General features: G+C 43.0%; 1 protein-coding gene across 1 annotated transcript in view; it reads left to right on the forward strand.

The window, feature by feature from the left end:
• The window catches only part of ITFG1 (integrin alpha FG-GAP repeat containing 1), a 116,533-nt gene that overhangs the window by 32,931 nt on the left and 57,624 nt on the right, over window positions 1–25,978 (forward strand). The window contains exons 7-8 of the mRNA XM_075838386.1: window positions 16,244–16,305; window positions 18,945–19,029. Of these exons, the coding sequence (XP_075694501.1) occupies window positions 16,244–16,305; window positions 18,945–19,029 (147 nt within the window). The remainder of the gene's footprint in view (window positions 1–16,243; window positions 16,306–18,944; window positions 19,030–25,978) is intronic.

Genomic DNA, 25,978 nt, shown 5'->3' on the forward strand with positions numbered 1-25,978 from the left:
GTATATAGGGGCAGTATTATAGTAGTTATATTCTTGTATATAGGGGGCAGTATTATAGTAGTTATATTCTTGTATATAGGGGGCAGTATTATAGTAGTTATATTCTTGTATATAGGGGCAGTATTATAGTAGTTATATTCTTGTATATAGGGGGCAGTATTATAGTAGTTATATTCTTGTATATAGGGGGCAGTATTATAGTAGTTATATTCTTGTATATAGGGGGCAGTATTATAGTAGTTATATTCTTGTATATAGGGGCAGTATTATAGTAGTTATATTCTTGTATATAGGGGCAGTATTATAGTAGTTATATTCTTGTATATAGGGGCAGTATTATAGTAGTTATATTCTTGTATATAAGAGGCAGTATTATAGTAGTTATATTCTTGTATATAGGGGGCAGCATTATAGTAGTTATATTCTTGTATATAGGGGGCAGTATTATAGTAGTTATATTCTTGTATATAGGGGGCAGTATTATAGTAGTTATATTCTTGTATATATGGAGCAGTATTATAGTAGTTATATTCTTGTATATAGAGGGCAGTATTATAGTAGTTATATTCTTGTATATAGGAGCAGTATTATAGTAGTTATATTCTTGTATATAGGGGGCTGTATTATAGTAGTTATATTCTTGTATATAGGAGCAGTATTATAGTAGTTATATTCTTGTATATAGGGGGCAGTATTATAGTAGTTATATTCTTGTATATAGGAGCAGTATTATAGTAGTTATATTCTTGTATATAGGGGGTAGTATTATATTAGATATATTCTGCTATATTATGGTCAGTATTATAGTATATAGAGGCAGTATTATAGTAGTTATATTCTTGTATATAGGAGCAGTATTATAGTAGTTATATTCTTGTACATAGGGGGCAGTATTATAGTAGTTATATTCTTGTATATAGGGGGCAGTATTATAGTAGTTATATTCTTGTATATAGGGGCAGTGTTATAGTAGTTATATTCTTGTATATAGGGGCAGTATTATAGTAGTTATATTCTTGTATATAGGAGCAGTATTATAGTAGTTATATTCTTGTATATAGGAGCAGTATTATAGTAGTTATATTCTTGTATATAGGGAGCAGTATTATAGTAGTTATATTCTTGTATATAGGGAGCAGTATTATAGTCGTTTTTTTCTTGTATATAGGAGCAGTATTATAGTAGTTATATTCTTGTATATAGTGGGCAGTATTATAGTAGTTATATTCTTGTATATAGGGAGCAGTATTATAGTAGTTATATTCTTGTATATAGGGAGCAGTATTATAGTAGTTATATTCTTGTATATAGTGGGTAGTATTATAGTAGTTATATTCTTGTATATAGGGAGCAGTATTATAGTAGTTTTTTTCTTGTATATAGGGGGCAATATTATAATAGTTATATTCTTGTATATAGGAGCAGTATTATAGTAGTTATATTCTTGTATATAGGGGCAGTATTATAGTAGTTATAGTCTTGTATATAGGGGCAGTATTATAGTAGTTATATTCTTGTATATAGGGGCAGTATTATAGTAGTTATATTCTTGTATATAGGGGGCAGTATTATAGTAGTTATATTCTTGTATATAGGGGGCAGTATTATAGTAGTTCTATTCTTGTATATAGGGGGCAGTATTATAGTAGTTATATTCTTGTATATAGGGGCAGTATTATAGTAGTTATATTCTTGTATATAGGGGCAGTATTATAGTAGTTATATTCTTGTATATAGGGGCAGTATTATAGTAGTTATATTCTTGTATATAGGGGGCAGTATTATAGTAGTTATATTCTTGTATATAGGGGGCAGTATTATAGTAGTTATATTCTTGTATATATGGAGCAGTATTATAGTAGTTATATTCTTGTATATAGAGGGCAGTATTATAGTAGTTATATTCTTGTATATAGGAGCAGTATTATAGTAGTTATATTCTTGTATATAGGGGGCTGTATTATAGTAGTTATATTCTTGTATATAGGAGCAGTATTATAGTAGTTATATTCTTGTATATAGGGGGCAGTATTATAGTAGTTATATTCTTGTATATAGGAACAGTATTATAGTAGTTATATTCTTGTATATAGGAGCAGTATTATAGTAGTTATATTATTGTATATAGGGGGCAGTATTTTAGTAGTTATATTCTTGTATATAGGGGGTAGTATTATATTAGATATATTCTGCTATATTATGGTCAGTATTATAGTATATAGAGGCAGTATTATAGTAGTTATATTCTTGTATATAGGAGCAGTATTATAGTAGTTATATTCTTGTACATAGGGGGCAGTATTATAGTAGTTATATTCTTGTATATAGGGGGCAGTATTATAGTAGTTATATTCTTGTATATAGGGGCAGTGTTATAGTAGTTATATTCTTGTATATAGGGGCAGTATTATAGTAGTTATATTCTTGTATATAGGAGCAGTATTATAGTAGTTATATTCTTGTATATAGGGGGCAGTATATAGTAGTTCTATTCTTGTACATAGGAAGCAGTATTATACTAGTTATATTCTTGTACATAGGGGGCAGTATTATAGTAGTTATAGTCTTGTATATAGGGAGCAGTATTATAGTAGTTATATTCTTGTATATAGGGGGCAGTATTATAGTAGTTATATTCTTGTATATAGGAGCAGTATTATAGTAGTTATAGTCTTGTATATAGGAGGCAGTATTATAGTAGTTATATTCTTGTACATAGGGGGCAGTATTATAGTAGTTATAGTCTTGTATATAGGGAGCAGTATTATAGTAGTTATATTCTTGTATATGGGGGTCAGTATTATAGTAATTATATTCTTGTATATAGGGGGCTGTATTATAGTAGTTATATTCTTGTATATAGGGGCAGTATTACAGTAGTTATATTCTTGTATATAGGAGCAGTATTATAGTAGTTATATTCTTGTATATAGGGGCAGTATTATAGTAGTTATATTCTTGTATATAGGAGCAGTATTATAGTAGTTATATTCTTGTATATAGGGGGCTGTATTATAGTAGTTATATTCTTGTATATAGGGAGCAGTATTATAGTAGTTATATTCTTGTATATAGGGAGCAGTATTATAGTAGTTATATTCTTGTATAGAGGGGCAGTATTATAGTAGTTATATTCTTGTATATAAGGCCAGTATTATTGTAGTTATATTCTTGTACATAGGGAGCAGTATTATAGTAGTTATATTCTTGTATATAGGAGCAGTATTATAGTAGTTATATTCTTGTATATAGGGGCAGTATTATAGTAGTTATATTCTTGTATATAGGAGGAAGTATTATAGTAGTTATATTCTTGTATATAGGAGGCAGTATTATAGTAGTTATATTCTTGTATATAGGGTCAGTATTATAGTAGTTCTATTCTTGTATATAGGAGCAGTATTATAGTAGTTATATTCTTGTATATAGGAGCAGTATTATAGTAGTTATATTCTTGTATATAGGAGCAGTATTATAGTATTTATATTCTTGTATATAGGGTCAGTATTATAGTAGTTCTATTCTTGTATATAAGGGGCAGTATTATAGTAGTTCTATTCTTGTATATAGGATTAGTATTATAGTAGTTATATTCTTGTATATAGGGAGCCGTATTATAGTAGTTATATTCTTCTCCAGTGGGTCTATAGGCTATAGGTAACATTGTTTAGTATTTATGGTATTTATTTTCTTGTATCCTATCGTTTGTTTTCTTAATCCTTTCTTTATTGCTGCTTTTATTTATGATCTTCTAGTAAAACGTCACTTATAATTGAGTTTGAAGTAATTAGACCATTGTACAAGAAATATTCCTTATTAATGTAAGTGCTGCCATTGTTTTTCCTGTAGCCACTTGGCTCTCTGTTTAGCTACAAGCTTTTTTTGTTGTAGGGCAATGAATTGGTTAAACAGACTTTTTCAGCCATTTATTTGTAATTTGCACGCTAGCACGGACCCTCGCTGGAGGATTTCCCCGGAATATGTGTGAAGAATCCATAATAAGGGCTCAAGGCTTCTTGTTCATACAAAACAGCTATTGACAAAGTAACCGGCAGAGAGCATTGAATGGGGGTGGGGGGGGGGGGGGGGCTCGGTTTTCCAGCTCGGACCTTTAACATTCACCGGAAAGGTCAAACCAGTCATTGTGGCGCGGGTGGCGAGTAATCTGCTCCCTATAAATAGTACTCCTTCTAACACGCACCGCACTTCTACGCTCCACATGATCCTCTTGTAAAAGGTTAATTAACCTGTAAATCAGGCACAAGTTACTGAGCATCGATTGAGCGCCAGAGCAGGGTAGGGGTTAAATGGGGATTACAGCTCTGCATCCTCTTAATCCCATTATATATTACCTGCTTTATGGCGCTGTGCTGGGGGATCGTCTGGTAATCTCGTCTCGTCCTGACTTGTGTACAATGCCCTGTAATAAGATCCCTCCAGGCCGCTGCATATATAGGTACATGTTAATCTTACCACTGTGGGGCCTGCGGGTGGTGTATATTTGACATTTGTATATGTGCACGCGCAGGGCCGGCCTTAGGTTGGATGGCGCCCCGCGCGGGACTCTCAATTGCCGCCCCCTACACAAACCATAAATTAACCACGTATATAGACAGGCACATACTGGAATATATATACTGTACATACATAAAGACAGATATTTAGACATACGGGCAAATATACATACACACATTGTGGAATATATACATACAAAGGCACATTCACACACAGACCCCTATATACCCACACACCGGCAGATATATGTACAGTACAGATAATGTAGTAGATGTTACCTGCAGTCCTATGTAACGCCATAGATATCAGTGATAACTCTGAGTCCAGATCATGTCGCAGGTGATAACTATACCCGCGCACACATATAAACATACACACACACACACAGAGGCATATATGAGGGCAGCAGGGGTATGTAAGGGTGAGCAGGGGGGTATATAAGGGAGGGTGAGCAGGGGTATATAAGGGAGGGTGAGCAGGGGTATATAAGGGTAAGCAGGAGGGTACATAAGAGGCCGCAGGGTACATAAGGGGCCGCAGGGTACATAAGGGGCCGCAGGGTACATAAGGGGCCGCAGGGTACATAAGGGGCCGCAGGGTACATAAGGGGCCGCAGGGTACATAAGGGGCCGCAGGGTACATAAGGGGCCGCAGGGTACATAAGGGGCCGCAGGGTACATAAGGGGCCGCAGGGTACATAAGGGGCCCGCAGGGTACATAAGGGGCCGCAGGGTACATAAGGGGCCGCAGGGTACATAAGGGGCCGCAGGGTACATAAGGGGCCCGCAGGGTACATAAGGGGCCCGCAGGGTACATAAGGGGCCCGCAGGGTACATAAGGGGGCCGCAGGAGATATATGAGGCAGCAGGGTATGTAAGGGGTTGCAGGGTTTATAGGGGGCAACAAGGTATAAAAGGGGCGCTGCGCTATTGCTTCTGGCAAAACGATGGATCCGGCGCACAACAGAGACAAACGGAAACCATGGGCACCGGATCCGTCACCATTGAAATATTGAAATCAATGGTGATGGATTTGGAAACCTCTGGCTTCCGTCTGTGTCTGTTCAGGGTCCCGTTCTGATGGAAAGCTCTGATGGAACGTCAGAACGGGACCCCAACGCAGATGTGAACGAAACCGAACAGGTTTGCAGCTTGTGAATGTAAAAAGGTTTTCTCAAACTAATATCTTAAACGGAGTGAGGAGCGGAAACACAAAATAAGTTAGAAAGTTGTAGAAGTTTTCATTTATATAATGATTAAAACCAGAGAACCTTTTTAACTGCTATTGTCAAGGTATCAGTACTGTAATACTGCCCCCTATGGGCAAGAATATTTGAAATGGAAGTCGTCTTTAAAGTGAAGTCCTGATGAAAGTATTTTGATATGTCTTATATACACATCACAAACAAACAGGCCTCGGACCCACACCCCTCTTTGCTGTTTCTAGTAGAACATACGATTGGATGAATTTCCCCTTCAAGGAGATATAATATTCCCCAGTCATCTGTCCAGGATTTCTATGAATGCATCAGTATTTAAATGGTGGTCCAGGATTACAAAAACAGCGCCACACCTGTCCACAGGTTGTGTGTGGTATTACAGCTCAACTCCATTTACGGCAATAGAGCCGAACTGCAATACCAGACACTGCCATGGATAGGTGTGGTGCTGTTTCTAAGAGAAAGCAGCCATTTTTTTTTTTTTTGTCTGCAACACCTTTAAAAACCAGGTTATTATTTCTCCATCTGTCTCCATAGTATAAAATGGAAGTTTGGAAGGAAATGCGAGAAAATTCTTTCCAATTTTAAATTAAAATATGTAAAAAAAAATGTCTTTTGCATGACGTTTGATTAATTTGCAATGTTTTGTAATCTTCTTAAAGCTACAGATGATGTTTTTGCTCTTCTTAAAGCTACAGATGATGTTTTTGCTCTTCTTAAAGCTACAGAGCTGATATTCTCGGGTTCTTTGTTTTTTTGACAGATATTTTTAAGCTGTTAAAGAAAATCTCTATACGCGGCTTTACACGAGTGCCCACAAAGCCTTGTGTAGTGTAATAGGGTATAACGGTAAGCACAGGCTTATATGGCTATAGGATAAGCCGGGTGGATGGTCCGTTTACCCTGCAGCGCCGTTTTCTTTAATAATCCTTAGACGAACCCTGCAGCTGTGTCTTCTATGATCGTTTATATGATACGTGACGTGATTCTTAGCGGCAGATGTGACTTGCGTCACTGATTTTATTTTCTTACATTCTCTCAGCTCATGAAATCACATCACAATATGTCTTTGCACTTCAATGCACCAAATGTTTTTACCACTAGATGGCACTCTATAAACCATACTGCATTTGCATCAAGGGGCAGTGCTTTATGCTTAGTATAGCTGATGGACAGGGCTCACATTCACAGCACACCATGTGGTCAGGCCTGGTACTGCATATAAAATATAAATATATTCATCTTTTTAAATGTGAAATGTTATCATTATTTGTTTTGCAGGCTCTGGAGGATCTTGTGTGCTTCAACTACAGTAGTAGATGTTTATTAATACGAAAAACTCTGTAAAAAAAAAAAAAATTAAAAAGATTTTGACCCTTCACCCCTGACCTAACCCGCCATTATATTGAGGCTATTTTATAAATGAACTCCATAAAGGCAAAAACAGTGGCGTTGGGAAGGGGCTGCCTCAGATGAACCTGTTACTATTTTTTTTTTCTGATAAGGTGATCACATGGTTTCCTGTTCCAATGATCATCTGTGATCTGTGGAGGAATCGAGCAGCAAGTTTTTAATTTCTCTGCAGCGCCACCACAGGGAAAATGAAGCATTGCACAGTGCCCTTTTTTAATAAAACCTGTCACCTCTCCTGACCTGTCTGTGTTAGTAAATAATTGTATTCTCCATGAAATAAGGCTATGTTCACACGCAGTGACCAAAAACGTCTGAAAATACGGAGCTGTTTTCAGGCGAAAACAGCTCCTGATTTTCAGACGTTTTTTTTAACAACTCGCGTTTTTCACTGCGTTTTTTACGGCCATTTGTCAAGCTGTTTTTCAATGGAGTCAATGAAAAACGCCTCCAAAAAACGTCCCAAGAAGTGTCCTGCACTTCTTATGACGAGCCGTCATTTTATGTGCCGTAATTTGACAGCGACGTGTAAAATAAAGGCTCGTGGGAACAGAACATTGCAATTCCCATTGAAAGCAATGGGCAGATGTTTGAAGGGGTATTAGGGGCGTTTTTCAGGCGTAATACGAGGCGTAAAACGCCTGAATTACGTCTGAAACCACTGCGTGTGAACATACCCTATCAATTCTGGAGCATTTTTTCTTAGAACTGTGAGCTGTGCCATCCCTCTGTTATTCCTCCTAGAAATGTATGAATAAATTAACAACTGGGTGTTACCAGTTGGGGGTGTGTCACTACACAGACTGACATTGTCCAATCAGTGTTAACAGTGAGACTGTGTTGGGACACGCCACTTTGACAAGGGGAATAGTAACACCCAGCTGTCAATTTATTAATACATTTCCAGGAGGAATAACAGAGGAACGGCACAACGCAGCGTTCTAAGCAAAGATGCTCCAGAATTGTTTTTTCATGGGGAATTCAAGTATTTATTATAACAGACCAGTCCGGAGAGGTGACCGATCCCCTATAAATCATTTGGCCGACTCTCCTCCAGCGCAAGAGACGTTGTTTGTAGCTCTGTTAATCGGTGAGGGTCCTGCACAGGGGTCCCCCGTCTATTAACTACAGGATCCCTTATAGGGTATATGAAAATAAACACCCCCTTTTTTTGTTTTTTTTAAACAATCCAACTTTATTTATAAATACAATCACAAGATAGATTGACAATCCCTTTAAATTTAAAATTCCTCATGGGTCATATATGGACCATATGCATCCGATTCCCACCTATGATATCATTGGAAAGGCTAAATTAATATTTACGTTCTCCCTTATGCAACCGGTAACGGCGAATTTTATTAAGCTTGGAAATACCGGTCAGTGGCGGCCGTCATTGCTGTACCGGGGATGACATGTAAAAGAAGACGTGATTTCCGTGGCGCTGGATCGCAGCGCGGAGATTTGTTTTCTTATGGTAAATCATTAGGAGTTCTCCGCAGCCGCGCTCGCCGCATTTCTAAGTGCCTTGTCGCGATGGAGATTTACGGCTAAAAACCCTCTATTTTTATTCTGTCGCTCTGGCGCTGACTTCTCCGCTTCGGGCTGAATTGCACAGGGCAGAGTGAACGCGGCGTATTGGTCGTCTCTGCTGCGCTGAACGATTGCAGGTAATTAGCTTGCTGAGAACTGCTATTCCCTCCCAATTATGTGCGGAGTCCGAGCTGCCGCACCGCGAGGCCAAGTGGAAGAAAAACACTCAGCGGTTCTGGCTGTTTATCCATTACTTCCCCTCCTCGTATAAAGTCCTTTATTCCTCAGGTCGGGGGGTCACTTATTTATGAGACGTGAATGTGGCCTCCGTGTAAATCTCAATCATTTTTTTTATTTTGTATTTATGTTTTTTATACTTTTTTTATGTTTTATTTATTTATTTTTTATTTTTGCAGAAAACCCCAGTTTATGGCCTTGTTCACACTGAGTTTTTTTTGCAGGCAGAAAATTCTGCCTCAAAATTCCATTTGGAATTTTGAGGCAGATTTTGATCTGCCTGCACTCCGTTTGCCGCGTTTTTCGCTCGCGCCCATTTAGTGCCACGGGCAAAAGCTCTGAGAAATACGCTTTCTCAGCCTCCCTTTGATGTCAATGGGAGGTCAGAGGCGTAAACGCCTGAAGATAGGGCATGTCACTTCTTTTTACCGCTCGCCGTTTTTTGGTGCGTTTTCCGACGCGGTTTCCGCGTCAAATAAGTGTAAAAAAAACTCACTGTGAACGGGGCCTATGGGGTCCATCAGGATCTATTCAAAAACAGATCAGGCAGAGCCGTCATGGCTTCCATTTATAACGGAGCCTTTCATATGTGTTCCCCAATAGGGGCCACAATGGGGGGGACTGGGGTTTGGTAGTTTTTCGGCAGATTGGTCGGGCGTTTGGCATCTATACTATATAATTTTATTAAAGGCTTTGCATAAGACTTGTATAACATGGCTGCTTTCATCTAGAAACAGCGCCACTCTTATTCATTGGCTGTGTCTGGTATCGCAGGTCAGCCTCAATGTTGCTAAACTGCAATACCGCTTACAGCCCATGGATAAGCGTGGCGCCGGTCCTGACAGAAAGCAGCCATGTTTTTGTAATTTCATACAATTCAGCAGACACAAGCACCGGCCGGTCACATCCCAGGCTTCACCCCCTAGGGAATTTTTCAGTCACCCCACGGCCCCTGCTTTTTGTAAGCGATATCAGGAGGCGGCATCGACTGCCCGTCACACTCTCCAGTGTGAGAGTCTGAGTTATGCCAGCAGTGCGAACAGGAGGCGCCAGCGAACCCTTATAACACTGACCTGCCCGCCGCTCATGGCAGGAAACTCCAGCGGGAGGCTACAAATGATGTCACCAACATGACCCAACCCCTTGAAAAGGTCACCTGATTGCTCATGCGCCATTTTCTTCGGGGATCCCCTGCCGTCGCATAGCAATGCTTCCGCAGTTACGGACGGCCACGGATGCACATCCGTAGCCGTCCGCAATTTTGCACGCGCCCATAGACTTCTGTACCGCAATTAGGTTTAAGAATAGGACACGTTCTATATTTTGCTGACCATTTCTACGGCCCGGATACAAATCCGTAAATATATAGAAAGTTTTTCCGTGGCCAATAGAAATGAATGGGTTCGCAGATTAACCGTAAATACGGATGAAAACAATGGTTGTGGTCATGGGGCCTTAGTCGCGAATGGCACTTATGTCGCCAATTGCAACCATTTTAGTGGATTTCTGGAAACTTCTATGCGTGTCCTCTCCCTGGAAGAAGTGGCGGAGGAGGAGGAAGGATCTTCTGCCGTTTTTTTTTTCTTGGCCCGGTTTTCGCTGGAGTCTCGTTATTTCTTCCGCAGATGGAGTTCCTGCGCCGTTCGCTGCTGCCTGGAGGCCGGATTTGTTTATGAACCGCGCCGGCCATTGCGATGTGACTTTCAATAAGACGCTCGGCAGGAGCAATCCGTGCAGCGTGTCATGTCTTCCCCTTGTAGCCGGCGTGCTCTGTATTATTTGTGGCCGCTGAAACTACCGGCCTGTTCCTCGTGTTCATCCATATCATCAAGTATCCTTAAGGAATGCCGCTCCTCTGTTGGACTTGATTTTATAGGTTTATTTTTTTTTATTTATTTTTTTATGCTCTAGTCGCATCCAGAGCTGCATTCAGAGTTCAGCTAGTTTTCGGTTTGCTTTTGGGATGCAAGACTTTACTGCTCTGTGCGGTTAGTACAATTTATTCTCTACTGCGATGCATTGTTTTAGGATGTAGTTGGAAAAAACTCTCCCAGAATGCAATGCAGCAGAGGCCAGTGCTTTATGGGAGTTCAGCTCCTGTTGCATTTATTATCATAGTGCTAATGGATTCCAAGTAGCAACCAGCTGCATTTTTGAATTGCAGACCTGAATGTGACTGGAGTATAAGACAAGTTGACTCAAGATTAATTCACAATAAGGGAAGGATTTGGTGTATTTAACCCTATAAATTCTCAGTTTGGTAAACACAGTCACATCCAGAGCTGCACTCAGGAGTTCCGCGTTCGAGGTTCTGCCTTTTAGCGTGTTATGAGAGGGGCCATTTCTTTTTGTATTACATAAGAAATGACTGAAGTTGCTACGTGCTGCCTCATATACACTACATCTCTCACAATGCAACACAGCAGAGCATATGGTTTACTCAGTCTAAATCTGTATAGTCCAGCAGTGAGTTTTAAAGTTCTATCGCTTGAAATACAAAACCATAAAATTTTAAATGCAGCTTTGGATGCGACTAGAGTAAAAGACATGAAACATAAATCAAAAGATTTACCAGGTTACTTAATGTTTACAAATGGGGTCTTGGCGTTAAACGCAAATTTTTGCATTTTGTTCCTGATCGGACCCCCCCCCCATCCCCCTCCCCCCACCAAATGTAACATCCGGATCTGCCGACATTCTAGTGATTGCTAATAAATTGATGGGGTAATCGCCGCTTCTCCCCCTCCGCACGCCGGCTGCTGCCGCGAGTCTTTGATGTCACTGCATTATATGCTGACAAGCAGCTGGGAGACTGATCGGCATCGCTGTAACGTGGCGCCGGTTCTGGCTCCGTCATCGCGCTGCGGTTTGCCAGCTGGTGCAGCAGATTTAAGTGAACAGATCAGAACTTTTCCATATTTGATGTCTTTTCTATTCTGTGCAATAACAAAATAAAATCACTGCCGCTCGGATTCCGTGCGCGGTGCCAGCTGTCTGCTCGTTAGCATTTACGTAGCTTCGAGCGGCCGCGAACGCGTCTATTATTCTCCTCAAATTAGCGCATATGTGCGATTGGGATTGTAAAGAATTTATCAGAATCATCTCTGTCCGGATAATCGACAACACATTGCTCCCTTCATTCTCAGATCCGGTGCCAGATCTGTACCTGGAAAAGCTGGGTAGCGACCATGACTCCGCCCACTTAGGTTATCATTCAGCTTTCCTTGACTCCTGAATGGCATTGGCTCTTCTCCTACCCTCACATGTCATTTTGCACTCACGGCATATACCAGTAGTCTGTGATTGCAATGAAGGATTAGTTGCTATCACCCATCTCTCCTAAGCTCCTGATTGGCTAATCTGGATGGATCTTCATTATGGATCCCCTGTGCTGTCCGCTCTTCTGACACGTCTGCTTTAGTAAATACTTGTATTCCCCATAAAATAATTCTGGTGCTTCTTTTCTTAGCACTTTGATATTATGCCGTGCCTCTGTTATTCCTCCTGGAAATGCAGGCTCTACCACTGCAATAAAGTAAATGCCGTAGTAGAGGGACACTTACACTATGTTAGGAAAACTCTCGATGTAAGTAGAGGCTCACCCATAGGCTCGCATGTTAAAAACGTATACGGTGCGGTTTACGTTTTCTTTTCACAGGAGACCGCTGTATGGAATAATATAGTCTATTACACTATACCGGCCCGACCGAGGTCAATAAGAGACAATTTTGTCCTCCATCAGGCTAATGGAGCCCTATAGACATGTATAGCGTGTAGTTCTGGAGTTTTCCGGCCATACACGATAAACTTCGGGCCAAAACGTGGTGTGAACGGGGCCTTACACCACACAGGAGAGCTGACGGGTCCTCTTTAAAGAGAATCTGTGGCCTCCCCTGACATAATATATCAATTCTGGAACATATTTTCTTAGAACTCTGCATTGTGCCGTTCCTCTATTATTCCTCCTAGAAATGTATGAATACATTAACAACTGGCTGTTGCTAGTTAGAGGCGCGTCCCTTCGCAGTCTGTCAATATCCAATCAGTTCTGTGTTTGTAGGGACACGCCCATTTGACAAGGGAAATGGTCATACCCCCATGTCAATTTATTCATACATTTCCAGTAGGAATATCAGAGGAACGGCACAAGGTAGTGCTGTAAGAAAAGATGCTCCAGAATTGTTATCTCACGGGGAATACAAGTATTTACTAAAACATACAAGTCAGGAGAGGTGACGGTTCCTCTAAGTTTTGCTGCGTTACTAAGCTTCGTTGTTCTTCAGGAACCTGGGAAAGCTGGGTTACAGACTTTGTAGCAGTTGCATTGGCAGTCTTATTGGTTATCACCCAGCTTTCTGGGTCACGGATAGTAATAATAATCAGTACAGCCTATAACAGCTGGACAGAGGAGGATGATGACCGTAATGTTGTGTCTTGTTTGCTCTTTAGAGATAAGCGGCGGCAGATTCTGGCATCGGCTCAGGGATTCTATATGATCAGCGTCTCCGCAGCACAATGTTGAACCTTCTGCCGTCTCCTTCTAAGGCTACATTCACACGAGCGTATCAGATAAATGCGCGGAAATCTGGTCCGTGTGCGTTGCGTTATGCAGCCGCGTGCTGCTCGTGGTTTTCACTCATCCATTGACTTGGTCATCTGTGTCATTCCCCTCCCCCAATGTAAGGATCGGCGTGGACATTTAGATACATCATTATAATCGCATCTGATGGTTCTGATTATTTTCGGATACTCCTGGAAATCGGCGCAGATACTGGAACGTAATTGGCGCCAAAAATCGGGAGTCCGATAGAGTTCCCCTTTTAATTCCATTTTATTATGGCGCAGTTGCGGGCAGGTTTTTCGACCAATAAGAAGCATTCGCAGCGATAGTTGGAACAAGCATTTTGATGATTGTCATGGGATCGAGAATTTTTTCGAGGGAACGCTCGCCGGTGGAATCTTTTTAAGACCTTTATCGCTTGTAAGCCCCTCGGAGAGCCGCAACACAGGAGCAGGGGGGGGGGGTTGGTCTAATACTGCGGAACAGGCGCATCTGACATTCAGGAGTCCGGGAAAGCTGAGTGATAAACAGAATTGCTTCCATTACTGCTTGTACATGACTTGTCACCCAGCTTTCCCAGACTCCTGAATGAGCATTTTCTATAGGTACACCGTGAACCCCTCATGTATTGCTTTAACTTTTGCCATGCTGTAGTCTGGGAGAGCTGAGTGTTACCCTGAACATAGCGCCTACATTGTATGTCACTCGGCTTTCCCAATCTTCTGAATGTTGATCTGGTTGGTGATGCATCTCACAGTTCAGTAATGCTGCAAAACAATCCAGATGAGACGTGCAGGGGTCTGGGAAAGCTGAGTGACAACCACAATGGCTGTCGTGACTATCCAACTTTTCCTGACGCCTCCACTGGTAGAGTATACAGCGATGTGCCCCACAGGCCTGCAGGAGCTGCTTATATGTGCTCCAAGTAAAGGGGAACTCCACTCAGAGAATTCACTTCTGACTACACGTCACCAGTGGGAATAACCAATATGGCCGACATATTCCGCTCCTGCAACGCACATTCTGGAGGGTGGAGTTGCCCTTTAAGTGGAGCACATGCACGGAAATGTGGAGGAAAAGTTTTCTATATTGAAGGACGACACATAGTAACAGATCGTATCCTAAGATGACCCCTCCCCTGGTATATTCTATATGGTAATCGGCGCTTTGATGGGGAGATTTTCGCCTCGTCAGCCGCGCTCCACGCCGGATTCTCATTAATGTTCCGCTTTCTGAAGCCTTCAAACGCCGTTTCCTTAATCCCGATCTTCACTTCCTCTTATTAAACATCGCGCAGGATTAAACGGTATTAAAATTCACGCCGCGCCACTTATCATCCTGAAAACTTTCATTTACGTTCCGTACATTAAGTCAAATTGCTGTTATGTTTCCATTATGTTAATGGAACGGCGCGCGGAATGGCGACTATTGTGAACCCGCACCTTGTCATTAATTATCTCCTGTGTTAATTACACTTTCCGTTCCACTTACATCACATCTGCACTGGAGAAGCCGATATACCGATGTAGCAGAGCCGGGTTGGTCATTGGTTTGACTCTTGGTTGATGTTTTATCTCGTGTGGTTTTCCATGCGATTGCAGGTTGGGGGTCCGGCCGCCGGGTCTTCCACCAATCCCAAACCTGGTTCCAGCCATGGGGGGGGAGGTCGGGGTCTCCCACACGATCATTTTCCGGTGATATAAATAAAAGGTACCAAATCCTTGCCGTTTAAGTGTTCACCTCCCATTTGACTCCTGGGAAAGCTGGATGACAACCAAATGGGCTGTCGTTCTATCTCACGCAGCGGTTGTCATCCAGCTTTCCCATGCTACTGAAAGGCCGTTACACATTCTCAGCCGCCATATCTCTGAATAACTGCAGATTTGATGTTCGGTCTTTTCTTATGTAACTACTCGGTCATCCAGCTTTCCCAGACTTCTGTAAGGCAGCTCCGCCTAGTTAAACAATCTCAGCCGCCAGATCTCTGAATAACTGCAGATATTTCTTATGTATGGAATTACTCAGTTATCCAGCTTTCTCAGGCTCCTGAGTGGCGGCTCCCCCTAGTTACAGATTTTGATCCTTTTGGACGTATTACTGTATATATATATCGTACAGCTCGAGGCTGTGGAGCGGGTCCGGCCGCCAGAGCTCTACCGATGAGCTACTGCTTGACATTTACAAATGTCAGGTGGTAACGCGGAGTTAACTTTTTTGGGACATTTAATAAAACGTTCCTTTTGATGTATTGAATTCTATGACAAAGACGTCCGACCCCGTCATCTCACCGGAAAATATATAGACTCCTGCGTCTTCCCAGCCGAGTCCCATATTTGCCGTTTTCTTAATGCGATCATTCTACCACGTTATTGATGTCATCGGGTGGCACGTGGTTCACTGAGGATCCCGTCATATACGTTCTGTGTCATCTGTCCTCCATTCCATGCAAGTACCATGCACCCAGCTGGCCGAGGCCTATAGATTTCTTTCATCCGAAGGCGTCTGGTTCGTGAATAGAATGCCACAACTGCAGTAAGGACTGACACAGGAAGAGCATAAAATGGATTGTAAAACCAATCACAAAGATGTAGATGCCGCTCAGGGTCTGTTGTGTGGTCGGGGAAGTGGCCGGCTAGAGACATCCATTGGCTCCCAAGCTGGAAGACTATAAGTCCCAGCATGTACTTATAATAGTAGAGTCGTGTACTGCTCCGCCTCTGCTTCATGAGTGGTGTGTTTCTTAAATCTTTTTTGTTTTTCACCTCCAGATCTGTTCCTTACAACTTTGGCAGCGGACCGTAGCGTTCAATTTGAGACTTGGGAGAATCAGGTAAGAAAGTGAACTGGAAAGCTGCAGAACCTCATACCACACACCTCAGCTGCTGCAGAACCTCATAATACACCTCATGTGCTGCAGAACCTCCTAATACACACCACAGCTGCTGCAGAACCTCCTACTACACACCACAGCTGCTGCAGAACCTCCTACTACACACCACAGCTGCTGCAGAACCTCATAATACACACCTCATGTGCTGCAGAACCTTATAATACACACCACAGCTGCTGCAGAACCTCATAATACACACCATGTGCTGCAGAACCTCATAATACACACCTCTGCTGCTGCATAACTTCATACTACACACCTCATCTGCTGCAGAACCTCATAATACACACCTCAGCTGCTGCAGAACCTCCTAATACACACCTCATGGGCTGCAGAACCTCCTAATACACACCTCATCTGCTGCAGAACCCCATAATACACACCTCATCTGCTGCAGAACCTCATAATACACACCTCAGCCGCTGAAGAACCTCATAATACACAACCCGGCTGCAGCAGAACCTCATAATACACACCTCATCTGCTGCAGAACCTCATAATACACACCTCATCTGCTGCAGAACCTCATAATACACACCTCATCTGCTGCAGAACCTCATAATACACACCTCATCTGCTGCAGAACCTCATAATACACACCTCATCTGCTGCAGAACCTCATAATACACACCATCTGCTGCAGAACCTCATAATACACACCTCAGCTGCTGCAGAACCTCATAATACACAACCCGGCTGCAGCAGAACCTCATAATACACACCTCATCTGCTGCAGAACCTTATAATACACACCTCATCTGCTGCAGAACCTTATAATACACACCTCATCTGCTGCAGAACCCCATAATACACACCTCAGCTGCTGCAGAACCTCATAATACACAACCCGGCTGCAGCAGAACCTCATAATACACACCTCATCTGCTGCAGAACCTTATAATACACACCTCATCTGCTGCAGAACCTTATAATACACACCTCATCTGCTGCAGAACCTCATAATACACACCTCATCTGCTGCAGAACCTCATAATACACACCTCAGCTGCTGCAGAACCTCATAATACACACCTCATCTGCTGCAGAACCCCATAATACACACCATCTGCTGCAGAACCTCATAATACACACCATCTGCTGCAGAACCTCATAATACACACCTCAGCTGCTGCAGAACCTCATAATACACAACCCGGCTGCAGCAGAACCTCATAATACACACCTCATCTGCTGCAGAACCTTATAATACACACCTCATCTGCTGCAGAACCTCATAATACACACCTCATCTGCTGCAGAACCCCATAATACACACCTCAGCTGCTGCAGAGCCTCATGACACACACAATACACATCCATCATTGGACTTGAGTCTCAGACGCTGATTACGTACGTGATTTTTTTTTTTTACACCGCCACAACAATAAATCGTCTGCGAGCGACGCAGGAAACGTGACGTGGGATTGTTGGGATTTTTGTTATATTATTTATTAAGTGTTTTCGAACCAATTTTGTTTTTCTTGCAAAATCGTAAATCGTCGCCATCAATTCCGACCGTGCGGGTTTCTATGACTGACAATTAAGGCAATCAGTCTGCCCTAATGTTCATGTTAACAGGGGCCCCGCTGCGACGCCGGCTGTTGTCAGAGCTCTGCTTGCTGCATCTGCCGGCGCTTCTGCAGGACTGCACGGATTCTTAAAGCCACAGCGACACTATTTTATTTAAAGATCCACTTCATCTTCTACACCAGTCCTAGTCCTTTGCAGCACGTTTCTCCTCGGAGAATTCCCCTGATTACATGAGCGTTAATCAGGCCGAGGTACAAGAAACATATTGACATGTGGAAAACTGGAGTGCGCCTGATTATATAACCGTCTATTGCTGCGAGACGACTTAATCTCCCATCAAAGCAGCGTTCTTCCCGAAAAATCCTGGCGAGGTGCGGCTGCCGACCGAAAAATGAGAGGCGACGAGGACAAAAAAGGGGGTGAAGCTGCCATATGTATACAGAATATGCACCCGACTGCCCTGATCCAGATTATAATATCCGGAGAACACTAGAGGGCGCCAGCAGGAAGATGCCCGCTGCCATGTTGGGGCACTGATCTGATCTAGGGGCGAGCGGTGCTGCTATGTACATACACCTCATTCCACCTATTATCATATTCCCTATAAGCTGTAAAAAGCCCACATTTCCTAATTAAAGGACCCGTGGTGCTCTATTGTCCACCAAATTCATCCAGACCGGTCTGAGATGTCCGAACCAAAGATATCAACGGCACTAAAATAGTTTTAGGAATTACGTGGACTCTTGGTGTTAAAGGATTAGAAAAACATTGCTGCTTTCAAAAACAGCGCCACTACTGTCCACAGGTCCAGTCTGGTATTGCTGCTCAGCGTCATTGAACTGAATGGAGATGAGCTGCAATACCACACACAACCTGCGGATAGGAGTGGCGCTGTTTTGGGAAGAAAACAGAATTATTATTTTTTTTAACGCAGTACAACCCCTTTATGGAATCTGGGAGGAGGGTGGGTTCAACCGGGAGGGGTAACAATAACTTATGTCCCGGTCCTTTTAACATCTTATTATATCCTTTTTTTTTTTTTTTTTAAGGGAGGAAATTTCTCAGGCGCCACATCCACCACCTCGAAGCCAAAGGACGCCAATATCGTGGGACAGTCGGTTTTTGTGGATTTTGGTAGGTGAATCTTAATTGATTATTTCGAAAATTGCGCTAATTATTTTCTGATCTTGTGTAATTTAAGAATGAGGGGGCTCTTACACATACGCCCCGGCCGCAGTAATCGCACATATGTTACCAACGATTTCCGTGCTACACCTGCACTTACCACTTAAAACCACAACGAGTACCGGTGCAGCGCGCTAATTAGCCGCACGATTACCGCATCTCAATCGCAAATGTGTAACCACAACCGAAAGGACTAACGGTGAAAAATGAGGGGTCTTCAGGGTGCAACAGATGAGGGAATTCTGGAATCAAGTAACTTAAAGGTCACTACATTCTTATATTGCCTATTCTTAAAGGGACAGTCAATATAATCACTTTCATGACGTTTCTTTGTAGGTGTCCGGTCACTAGGATTTCTTCTTAGCCCAAGTCCGTGTAGAAATGGCGCCACATATCAGGGATTTCCAGACCTAAAATTGGCCTCTTACTGGGATTGGTTAAAGTCCCAAGGACCGTCCCTTTAATCGATTGCACTTTTATGGTATTTCAGGTGGACAATCCCTCTAAATTGAGCTTGATTGTATATTTAAGGGTGTTGGTTGCTTTAACAGTCTCTGATCAGCAGCCGTATCCCATGATTATGAGAGAATCGCCTGCGGTCCTGTTGCTGGAAATCCCAGTATCCTCTATTATTGTAGGTGGTACGTAAAACATGGCGACTTTTATCCACAAACTGCGGCACATCTGTCCATAGATTGTGTCTGGTAAAGTAAATGTGGCTGATCTGCAATACCACACACAACCTGTAGACAGGTGTGATGCTGTTTTGGCAAGAAAGACGTCATGTTTTTCGAATTCTGTACAGTCCCAATAACATTCATTTCCCTGCAATACATTTTGGAGAACGTGCAGCTCTGAGGTATATTACAGGCTGTAACTCAGGATCAGTACAGGATAAGTAATGTATGTACACAGTGACTACACCAGCAGAATAGTGAGTGCAGCTCTGGAGTATAATACAGGATGTAACTCAGGATCAGTACAGTATAAGTAATGTAATGTATGTACACAGTGACTCCACCAGCAGAATAGTGAGTGCAGCTCTGGAGTATAATACAGGATGTAACTCAGGATCAGTACAGGATAATAATGTAATATATGTACACAGTGACTCCACCAGCAGAATAGTGAGTGCAGCTCTGGAGTATAATACAGGATGTAACTCAGGATCAGTACAGGATAATAATGTAATATATGTACACAGTGATTGCACCAGCAGAATAGTGAGTGCAGCTCTGGAGTATAATACAGGATATAACTCAGGATCAGTACAGGATAAGTAATGTAATGTATGCACACAGTGACTCCACCAGCAGAATAGTGAGTACAGCTCTGGAGTATAATACAGGATATAACTCAGGATCAGTACAGGATAAGTAATGTAATGTGTGTACACAGTGACTCCACCAGCAGAATAGTGAGTGCAGCTCTGGAGTATAATACAGGATGTGACTCAGGATCAGTACAGGATAAGTAATGTAATGTATGTACACAGTGACTCCACCAGCAGAATAGTGAGTGCAGCTCTGGAGTATAATACAGGATATAACTCAGGATCAGTACAGGATAAGTAATGTATGTACACAGTGACTCCACCAGCATAATAGTGAGTGCAGCTCTGGAGTATAATACAGGATGTAACTCCGGATCAGTACAGGATAAGTAATGTAATGTATGTACACAGTGACTCCACCAGCAGAATAGTGAGTGCAGCTCTGGAGTATAATACAGGATGTAACTCAGGATCAGTACAGGATAAGTAATGTAATGTATGTACACAGTGACTCCATCAGCAGAATAGTGAGTGCAGCTCTGGAGTATAATACAGGATATAACTCAGGATCAGTACAAGATAAGTAATGTAATGTATGTACACAGTGACTCCACCAGCAGAATAGTGAGTGCAGCTCTGGAGTATAATACAGGATATAACTCAGGATCAGTATAGGATATGTAATGTATGTACACAGTGACTCCACCAGCAGAATAGTGAGTGCAGCTCTGGAGTATAATACAGGATGTAACTCAGGATCAGTACAGGATAAGTAATGTAATGTATGTACACAGTGACTCCACCAGCAGAATAGTGAGTGCAGCTCTGGAGTAGAATACAGGTTGTAACTCAGGATCAGTACAGGATAAGTAATGTAATGTATGTACACAGTGACTCCACCAGCAGAATAGTGAGTGCAGCTCTCGAGTATAATACAGGAGGTAACTCCGGATCAGTACAGGATAAGTAATGTAATGTATGTACACAGTGACTCCATCAGCAGAATAGTGAGTGCAGCTCTGGGGTATAATACAGGTTGTAACTCAGGATCAGTACAGGATAAGTAATGTAATGTATGTACACAGTGACTCCACGAGCAGAATAGTGAGTGCAGCTCTGGAGTACATACAGATAAGTATCATGGTGTATTTTATAAGGTTGCGTTGGTGTTACTTGTCCCTGTATATACTGTGATACGGTGAATATGTCCTCTGTACAGTTTTGCCGCTTCCTCTGTAACGATTGAGTGTTTTCTTCTGTCCTTCAGTTGTTATGAGGGCCGGTGACTTATAAGTAATATTCGCGGAGCGGACGGCGACTTTCTCTTATTTCAATCTGAACCTTGACGAGTATGAGCAGAACATAGCGGAGGTCACGCGGCTGATAGGCGGCGGCTGTTATTATGTACACGCTGCGCTTTATTTCTGCTTTTTCTCCATCCGTGTCCTGAAATGACGGGAAACAAAAGATCTCAATGTCTCCCGTATCGTCCCCGTCATCAGACGTCACCGGTCACTTCACGCTTTACACATTGGTGGTGGTGTCGGTCTCCGGTCCTGCCGTTGTCCTCTGTTGTCAGCACGGTTCGGGGTGGGTGGCAGAGCTGTAGTATGTGAAGTTGACAGTCTTATCTGTGGAGTACTACAAGTCCCAGCTCGCATCTGTTACTCTGCATCTTCAGCCTCGCTTTTATTTATTTGTGCAGCCGGGAAAAACCTTCACATCCCGGACGCTGTCAATTCCCTAAAAGTGTCAGAATAATATTTTTTCCCGTGGGTTATAAACGGAAAATAAGAAAATAAAAGCCAAAAAATACTTTCACCTTCCATAATATCAGCGTTTCACTCCTCTACTGAAATACTCTGTGCTGCTGGGGACTCTGCTACTCCCACTACGTAACTCGACACACTAGTCTCCTAAAATGCTCTGTGCTGCTGGAGAACCCGACTATTACCACTTTATAAATGTCAGTCTGTTATCTCCCACAATATAGGCACACTCCTCTCCTGAAATACTCTGTGCTGCTGGGGACTCTATTCCTTTTACTTTGTGACCACACACAATATCGGCACGCTCCTCTCCTGAAATGCTCTGTGCTGCTGGAGGACATTACTTACTATTATTACTATATAAATCCCAGTCTGTACAAGATGAGCACTTTTTTTCTTCTGAAATACTCTGTGCAGCTGGTAGGACTGTGAACTCCCACTTCTCTCCATGACATCATCACGAGTGGACAGATCATTACTACTCCCCCTCTCTGTCATTCATCATTCATGTTTTATACGAGGTCTTCAGGGCATGCTGGGAGTTGTAGTCTCACAACACTTGGAGAGCGCAGGTTACAGACCACTGTCCAATCTCCATGTATTCCGTATTCTGCAGTCTTCAGTGTTTATCACTTGTAAATATTAGACGTTCAGCAAGTTATTTCCTGAGGGGAAAAAAAAAAAAATCTCTCACCCAAGCGATAAATAGGAAAACCGTCGCGTACAAAGTAATCAGCGCCATAATACGGGAGAAAATAAAAATCCTAATGTAGAGATGTCAGCTGAGCCGCCATTTATATGGTAAAATATGAATATATTCACGCCGGCCCTTTAATAACATTCCCAATTATATTCATCAGTATGCGCCGCGCGCCGCGCCAAATCCTTATTACCAGCCTGGAAAACCTTAAAAGTAATTATAAAGCCACAGGTGCTGATATTAAGCGCTGAATATTTATCCGCCGTGACGCGAGACGCCCGCAAAACCCACACTGATCGCTTTATTTATATGTTCATTGCCGTGTTCTCCTAATGACAGGACGCCGGCACAGGTGGCAGCCATTGTGGCGCTAAGTTATTATATATCCAATGGCTCCAGGATTTGGGCGCAATTTCTAGTTGTGTGGTAAAGGGGTCTCTGTCGGATACATCCCGTGTAGATACGTCCATAGGGAATACGGCATGGGACATGTTTGGCGTGCTTAACCCCTTCCTGACAACCGCCGTATACATACGGTGGAGGGCGGGGGATTATGGATCAACCCTCGTGCCGACACTTGAGTGGGATGCCGCTTGTTTAACCCTTTAGATGCTACGGTCAATAGTGACCGCAGCCGTTAGAAACGGGGGCAGCCCCCTATGATGTTCCATCGCACCCCACCATTGCGGGGTGCCGTCATGGGAGCCATGGTTCCTAATCAAATCCTCCACGTTTGCCATCTTTGTACTCCTAATTAGCCCTGTGAGAATCACCGTATATGGTAATGCGATAAAGTTAACCGGTTGTTTTTGACCGCACGGTGAACGCTGTAAAAACTAAACCCAAAAAACAATGGAGGAATCCGTTTTTTCTTTCTCATTCCGCCCCACAAAGAAGTTTCCGGAACGTTATATGGTACAATAAATGGTGCCGTGGAAAACTACAACTCGTCCCGCAAAAAAAAAGTCCTCATAGGATTATAGTGACAGAAAAATATGAAAGTTATGGATTCTGGAAGGTGGAGAGGAAAAAGCGAAAATGAAAATCCCTAAAATATCCGGGAAGGGGTTAAGGGGTTCTCCATTATTGCAGCTTCTGTGGTCAGTGTCACGTTCTCACCCGTGGTCTGGTCTCCGGTACGTCCCATATATGACAGGAGGGAACCCGCTCAGGACGTATTCAGTGGGGACCCTATAGTTATGAGCGGGGTTCCCTGTGTTGCAGCTTCTGGGGTCGGGGCCCACGTCACCTTTTTGGGTCTATGTTGGGAATATCCCACAGATGCCGCCTGTCCTACGCTGCCTGGGAGGGGGGTCACTTCAGGCCCACAAAGCCAACATGACCGCCACACGGCTCCTATAAGCATCATCTACTGGCTAGACTTTCCAGTTTATACCCCCCCCCTTCTTTACCGGTTCGTAGCTGGTCAGCGTTGCGGCCATATTGCCACTCAGCTTTCCCAGACACAGACAGAGCTGAGGGCTGTGGAAGATGCCGCTCGGTGCTGCGCAGAGTATTTATGGAGTAGTTGAGATATTTCGTCTTTCTCGCCTCTGGCAGATATTATCGCGCTCGGTGTAACATTTTATTTACGGTGAAATACGGCCCCGGAGTGTTTTCGTGTCGCCGCAGACTTTCCGCCGCCGTCTTATCTCCGTGATTAATGGCGCCAACGAAATTAGTTTATCCAATGCAGAGAAGTCTTAGAAGTAATTCCCTGCTTCAACTTTGTGACATGAAATACTTGGTGGACGGGGTTCAGTCTGCGATATTGGGGTTCAGTCTGTGACATTGGGGTTCAGTCTGCGATATTGGGGTTCATTCGGTGATATTGGGGTTGTCTGCAACATCAGGGTTCAGTCTGTGATATTGGGGTTCAGTCTGCGATATTGGGGGTTCAGTCTGCGATATTGGGGGTTCAGTCTGTGACATTGGGGTTCAATTTGTGATATTGGGGTTGAGAAATGACCCCACCCTAGCCCACCGCACCCCACCCCATGAGAAGCAGCAGCATCATAAAGACTCTTTTACCGCATTTGTAGTAAAAGCTTTTTCTCTGTGGACAGATCATTGATCGATGTCATCGGCTGCACTGCTGGCTGCATGTCCCCATGGCAACACTACCTGGCCTTTGGAAGTTCAGTGTTGTCATAGGGACATTGTGTGGATACAGATCACCATCCACGTCAATGCCCACATCCTACCAATATTCAATAGAGACCCACAGGATGATATATTTATATTATGTCACCGTTCACACACAGCAGTCCATTAAAGGGGTTGTCCAGGATTAGATAAAACATGAGTTTTCTTTAAAAAAAAACAGTGCCGCGCCTGGTTGTTTGTGGTATCTGTCACCTGCGGCCCCGTACTCACACGAGGGGACATGACTTCACACTCCTCTCCTCAAATACTCTGTGCTGCTGGTTGGCCTGTTTCTTCCTTTATGTAACTATCCCACTTGTCTTCCATCTCCTCTTCACATCATGACACTGCCCATCACCTGCAGTCCTGTCTTCACTAACCTCATCACACGAGGAGACGATACTCATCTACTGAAATACTCTGTGCTGCTGTGGAACATGTTCTACTAGTTATGTAATGCTTTATGTGACCTCCCGCTTGTCTCTATCCCCCTCCTCACATCATGACACTGGCCCTGTCCTCACTAACACAAGGGGACAGGTAACACATTCCTGTCCTTAAATACTCTGCTGGGGGCCCGTTCCTTCCATTATGCAACCCTCAATGTGTGACCTCCCACTTGTCTCCAATCCTCTTTTCACAAGCAGATCACTAACCCCACAAGACCCACACACTCATCCTGAAACACTCTGTGCTGCTGTAAACACGCCCGTTTGATCCGGATCTATGATTTTGGGTGAATAGATGGCGCGGGCAGGCTGGAGCTGGTTAATCCTTTGAACATGAAGTTGTCACATATCTGTGTATACGGCATTATATCTGTATGGGGGAAGAAGATGGGAGAATACCATTAGTGGATGTGCAGCGACCCCCCTGTATCCTCCCCGCTCCACTGAATTCTGCACCCCCTGCCAGGAGGTATTTGTTTGGCAGGGACTTTGATGAAAGCTTTTCCCTGGTAGTGGGTTTTCTGCCGCATATTGATGCATTACCGGCACTAGAGAACAATGC

Source organism: Rhinoderma darwinii, chromosome 9 (genome assembly GCF_050947455.1).
Source record: "Rhinoderma darwinii isolate aRhiDar2 chromosome 9, aRhiDar2.hap1, whole genome shotgun sequence".
Classification (NCBI taxonomy): domain Eukaryota; kingdom Metazoa; phylum Chordata; class Amphibia; order Anura; family Rhinodermatidae; genus Rhinoderma; species Rhinoderma darwinii.